This window comes from Rhyacophila brunnea, unplaced genomic scaffold (assembly GCF_057557595.1).
Source record: "Rhyacophila brunnea isolate RB1 unplaced genomic scaffold, BYU_Rbru_1.0 scaffold_12, whole genome shotgun sequence".
In the NCBI taxonomy this organism is placed as follows: domain Eukaryota; kingdom Metazoa; phylum Arthropoda; class Insecta; order Trichoptera; family Rhyacophilidae; genus Rhyacophila; species Rhyacophila brunnea.
In genome coordinates this window covers 24,530,080-24,536,079 of record NW_028232774.1, presented here as the reverse complement: position 1 = coordinate 24,536,079, position 6,000 = coordinate 24,530,080, and the positions used below count along the sequence as shown (strand labels likewise).

General features: G+C 31.8%; 1 protein-coding gene across 1 annotated transcript in view; it reads right to left on the bottom strand.

Annotated features, from left to right (window-relative positions):
- Positions 1 to 2,620: 2,620 nt before the first annotated feature.
- LOC147077966 (NACHT domain- and WD repeat-containing protein 1) overlaps positions 2,621 to 6,000 on the bottom strand; it is a 92,688-nt gene continuing 89,308 nt past the window's right edge. The window contains exons 24-25 of the mRNA XM_085961027.1: positions 4,467 to 4,601; positions 2,621 to 3,907 (exon numbers count right to left, since the gene is read on the bottom strand). Of these exons, the coding sequence (XP_085817153.1) occupies positions 3,645 to 3,907; positions 4,467 to 4,601 (398 nt within the window). The 3' untranslated portion in view covers positions 2,621 to 3,644. The remainder of the gene's footprint in view (positions 3,908 to 4,466; positions 4,602 to 6,000) is intronic.

Sequence of the window (6,000 nt, the reverse complement as noted above, 5' to 3'; positions counted from 1 at the left end):
TGTTAAATATTTATTTATTACGGCACGTGCACCTATGAAAGAAAATATATATAATACAACAGTAAATCAGAGCACACAGAATAATAATAATAAAGTATTACTGTCAGGTACAGTTTATACAACAACAAAATACAATTCATCGTTTAATTTTAAATTTAAAAAACAATACAATAACACAATATATGCAGCATATTAGATTATGTAAACAAGTTGAGTAGGTAGACAAAAAAAAATCATTTAATGGAGTGCTTGAGTGCCTGAACGGAGGAGGTATTGAACATGTCAATAGAAAAACTAGGTATTCAAAAAGAGAACAGAAAAGTTTGCAATTTTTTGTCTGTCTAGTAGGTAGGGATATGAAACTGGATCATACTCAATAGTTCGGAGCAGTTGAAAATTGAATTTACAATTTTAACCAAAACCGAATCAGATGGAATACCAAGTTTAAAGTTAATCAAACGTACAAATTTACGTTGAAATCTTTCAATGGTTTGGATGTGAACTTTATAATAGAGGGGCCATATTGTAGAAATCTATTCAAGAAGTGGGCGCAGCGCGCAAAAGAAGTCTAATTGTTAAGGGCGGACGTACGTGCTCAGCGTGGGTCAAAATGGAGCTTTTTTTCTATTTTCAAAGCATGATCCTGGACATACCTTAAACGTTGTAGATAATCTATTTGTATAATTTTGAAGCCTTATTATCCTTTATATTTATTTTAAACATTTGATGACTGCATAAAGTATTTTTATTACATAAAATAATATTTTTTTAAACCTCTCGCTCTAATGTTTTAGAATATAGTCATATTTCGGTAAGTACATAACTGTGCAGTGGTGTTATGATTTTTTACGTTTATTAATTTTTAAACGCATTTATAAAACCATTAGTATAATTTATGATGAAATAATTTTAGTAAAATATTTACGATATAAAATTATATTGATAATCTCTGTGATCCCAAATTTGACAAGAATTATGCATTTTATTATTCAAAAAATGGGCAAGATTAACACATTTGAAGATAATTCTAAAGATACTCATTATAAGCTATATCTTTGACCATTAAAGTGTGATAAACATCCTACGAATAATGATTACTTTATAATAATTATTGACCTAAGAATAAGGTAGTGATTTTTTTAAATACGCCATTTCTTTTGGCATTCCCCAGTGGTTAAGCTACAACATACGGCCGTAGCCATAAATTGACAAACTATAATTGAAGTAGGGAGTAAACCGATTTGAACATGTACCATTTAAAAAAAAAAGATTTTTTTTTCGGTTAGGTACATGTTCAAACACGCGCGTTAACATGATCTTACTCCCTACTTCAATTTTAGTTTGATAATTTATGGCTACGGCCGTATGTTGTAGCTTAACCACTGGGGGGTGACAAAAGAAATGGCGTATTTCAAAAAAACACTACCTTATTCTTAGGTAAATATTTATTATAAAGCATCATTATTCATAGGATGTTTATCACTTTTGAATGGTCAAAGACATAGCTTATAATTAGTATCTTTGGAATTATCTTCAAATGTGTTAATCTTGCCGATTTTTTGAATAATAAAATGCCTAATTCTTGTCAAATTTGGGATCACAGAGATTATCAATGTAATTTTTATTGTAAATATTTTACTATAATTATCTCGTCATAAATTATACTAATGGTTTTATAAATGCGTTTAAAAATTAATAAATGTAAAAAATCTTAACACCACTGCACAGTTATGTACTTACCGAAATATGACTATATTCTAAAACATTAGAGCGAGAGGTTTAAAAGAATACTATTTTATGTAATAAAAATACTTTATGCAGTCATCAAATGTTTGAAATAAATATAAAGGATAATAAGGCTTCAAAATTGTATAAATAGATTATCTACAATGTTTAAGGTATGTCCAGGATCATGCTTTGAAAATAGAACAAAAGCTCCATTTTGTCCTACGCTGAGCATGTCCCCCCTTAAGAGGTTATTAAATTCACTAAAGGACCGCACGATAATACAAAGCATTTTATTAGTTAAGTAAGATTAATATGTGTTATATTATTCATGACAATTGACTATTTTGTCAACAAGCACGAACTTAATAATATAGAAAATTGAATTGCCATGTCAATAAAAAGATAATATTATACGAATGATGAAAACACTGTAGGTAAAACCATTGGATTATTTAAAAATTATATTTTACTATCCGAATTATACTGTGTATTTTAATTAATAAATATTTCAACAATTAAATATTAGGAAATCGGAATTTAAAAAAACGGCAATAATTTTGAGGCATTCGTCGTTATTTAGATTTAAAGTAACGTCGATATTCTACACATCTGGACCAATGTGATTATCGAAAGTCGTTATACAAGATTTTTTCCATTCACGCAATTTAAATTAATTCATTTAGTAAAACATTATAACCTTTGGTAACATTTTCTATACAATAAAATAAAAGCATTCACGGAAGTAGGTACCTACCTATAAAGGGCTGGACCAATAAATTATTGATCACTCATTAGCCAAATAATATAATTAAATATGGTGCTTTTAAAAAATTATAAAAGCAATGTATTATCACTAAAGACTTATTCAATTTTTCATTAGGTAATTTTTTTTACCAATAGCTTGACAATTTAACAACCATTTTAATCATCATGATCCCTAACTCCAGTGTTTCCCAAATCTCATAGCTTTGTACTCATTGAACACAAAAATAATGGGAAGTGCATTAGCTTCTGGGTGCGATAGAAAAAAGGTACAATTCTCAAGTGTATGAGAAATATGTTACCAATATATTATATCACCTGTATCTGTCATTAAGCAATAAACAAAATCATGGTTTCAAAATCATTGTCTATGGCGACTGGGTTTGCATTTTTACCTTGTAAACCTGTTCTGTATTTAACTAAATACAAATCGAAAGAGCAAACAGAATCGATCCATAGACCTTTCGATTAGTAAGCCAATTGCGGTATTCCGGCTATCGTATTAGTGACAATTTTTATCGATATCTAGAAGAAAAGTATTGATGAAGATGCAAACCAATAAATTATAATTTTTTAGACGTATTAATTTGTGTTAGTATGAACAGATGGCAATATAAAATTTTCACTGTTTGTTTAAAATTTTAACAGGTGGCAGCACACTTTCCAATTTTAATTAAGAACTTTATTTCAAATAAAAATACCAATAGCAAACTATAATATTATAGCAATGTACCATGGCTGGTACTAATAGTCTGCGAGTCCGAAAACAGAGAGCAAAACAAGAAGGTTCACTTCTGTCGCGCGTGTTCTCCACGCACTCATTTTTAATTGAACAATCGGCACGCGGACTATAAGATGGGAAACGCCGCTTCAACCTATTTTTACAATTCTCATTTTGTATCAAGAAATATTTTAGAGTTATCTGCAATTTAATCACTATACGTGACATTTAAAAGACAACATATCGAATCGATAAAAATTCTTTTTCGTTGGACATTTCCCACGATCTCTTACACAACTGAGTGGGTAGGACAGAACAGTGTAACTCTCATCAAAGAATACGACGTCAAATACACCTTGACGCAATTAATATCCACCAGCGTTCCTGGTACCGATAATATATTACAAACAATAATATTTTAGTAATTGTTTGATCAGCATCCGTTGCCCAGGTCCTTGTCTCGGAGGTCGAATACCTTGCCGTCGTTTTCAGGGTCTCCGTAAAAGGCATCGGGGCCACCGTTGATGTTATCTCCGTCGGCATTCGTGGCCATCTCGTCTGACTTGTTGCCCGTAACTAGCTTTAGGGTGACCAGATCTTTGTGGCTTTCGAGGGCTAGGACGATGTAACGGCCGTCCCCCATCACTTCGCACGAGCTGACCCGTTCCGGTGGCGTGTAAACTGATATCAAAGTTCCTATAAAATTAAAATTAATTGATAATAGAACGTTACATACAAACTGATTACTAGAACTTTTAAATGAAAACCATAGATCTAGAGGGGGCCTTTATTATGACACCACTCAGTGTGATAGAACTAGTAGCAACAGAAAATTAATATTTTATATGTTGGCGCGTATTGAAATATTTTTATAGCTACCATTTTTTTTGGTAGTTGTCAATAAACGTATGACATACTCTGTGTTATATGATGTTGATCATCTAAATATTCTACATAATTATAATTCGGTTTATTTGGGTAACTTTTAATGCACATTAATTGCTGTAACCATTGTAACCTATCCTTTCACAGGCTACTTTTGCGTTATAATGTTTAGTGTGTTGTAATTATTGCTGTAGTTCCTTGTAGGTACAGTACAGATGCAAGTAGGTACAGTACAAATCATTTAGTAAAAAACGCCAATGTGTACAGAGACAGTAATCTTAATCAGCTTCCTTTTCATATATTTTATTTTATAATTAATTTATTATCGTAGAAAGTCGTTAAAAGCTAGAGCGAAATCAGAATAAGTTACCTGCGTGTAGATCCCACAAGCGCACTGATCGGTCCCGACATTTGGAATCACTGGAGAGAAGATGTCTGCCGCCGGGAGCCAATCGGAGACACGTCACCGCCCCCGTGTGCCCCCATAATGTGAAGCGACAGTTGCCTGTTAAAATTCAATTAGCTTAGTCCATGTCATAAATTAATATTAACATAATATGTCTCATGGTGCACTTCTTCAAATAGGAAGTGATCCGACTTGATTTTAATACAAACCTTCACAATATCCAAAACCCGCATTGAAACATCATGAGAAGCTGTAGTGATTCATGTCGAATTCATTTACTTTCACTGTCGGTAATTAACCATTTTATCATATATCACCAATTAATCATTTGGTTTTATCAGACTTAATAGTTTAAACACTTCCATTTAAATATAGTGCCTATCGCGGTTTTTAAGTTTACATTTTTTACAGATAAAGTGGAATCGAAAAACCTTCTGACAATCAAAAAATGCCCATGTCGGCCTAGAGCCACTAACCTTTCGATTGACAGCCAAGCACAGTACCAATTTTATTGCACCATGTAATTGATAAGATGGATTGTTTAAGTTTCAAGTCAGTCGCGCAAATCGCTTGACGCCCTTGAGGCCATGGACAATTCAACTGTCAGATGTATGAATGCGAATGCTGCTCAAAGATATGTGTGTGTCTAACCTAACCTAACCATAATATTATTATGGTTAGATGACAGCGAATGATCCTCAAATTAAAAACGGTGTTAGAGAGCAACAACTAAAACTTGAGACGCTAGTGTTGTGATGTGAGTGTTTATTGTCAGTGTATTGTGACTTGTTAGTTCTCTAACCTGCCACATCTCAATTTAAGGGGGGACATGCTCGTCGAAGGTCAAAATTGAGTTTTTATTGTATTTTCAAACCATGATCCTGGACACTCCTTAAACGTTGTAGATGATCTATTTATATAATTTTGAAGCCTTATTATCCTTTATAGTTATTTTAAACATTTGATGACTGCATGAAGTATTTTTGTTACATAAAATAGTATTCTTTTAAACCTCTCGCTCTAATGTTTTAGAATATAGTCATATTTCGGTACAGAACTGTGCAGTGGCGTTAAGATTTTTTACATTTATTAATTTTTAAACGCATTTATAAAACCATTAGTATAATTTATTACGAGATAATTTTTGTAAAATATTCACGATAAAAAATTATTTTGATAATCTCTGTGATCCCAAATTTGACAAGAATTAGGCATTTTATTATTCAAAAAATCGGCAAGATTAACACATTTGAAGATGATTCTAAAGATATTTATTATAAGCTATGTCTTTGACCATTTAAGTGTGATAAAAATCTTATGAATAATGATTGCTTTATAATAATTATTGACCTAAGAAGAAGGTAGTGTTTTTTTGAAATACGCCATTTCTTTTGTCATTCCCTAGTAGTTAAGCTACAACATACGGCCGTAGCCATAAAATGACAAACTATAATTAAAGTAGGGAGTAAAATTATGTTAACGCGCGTGTTTGAACATG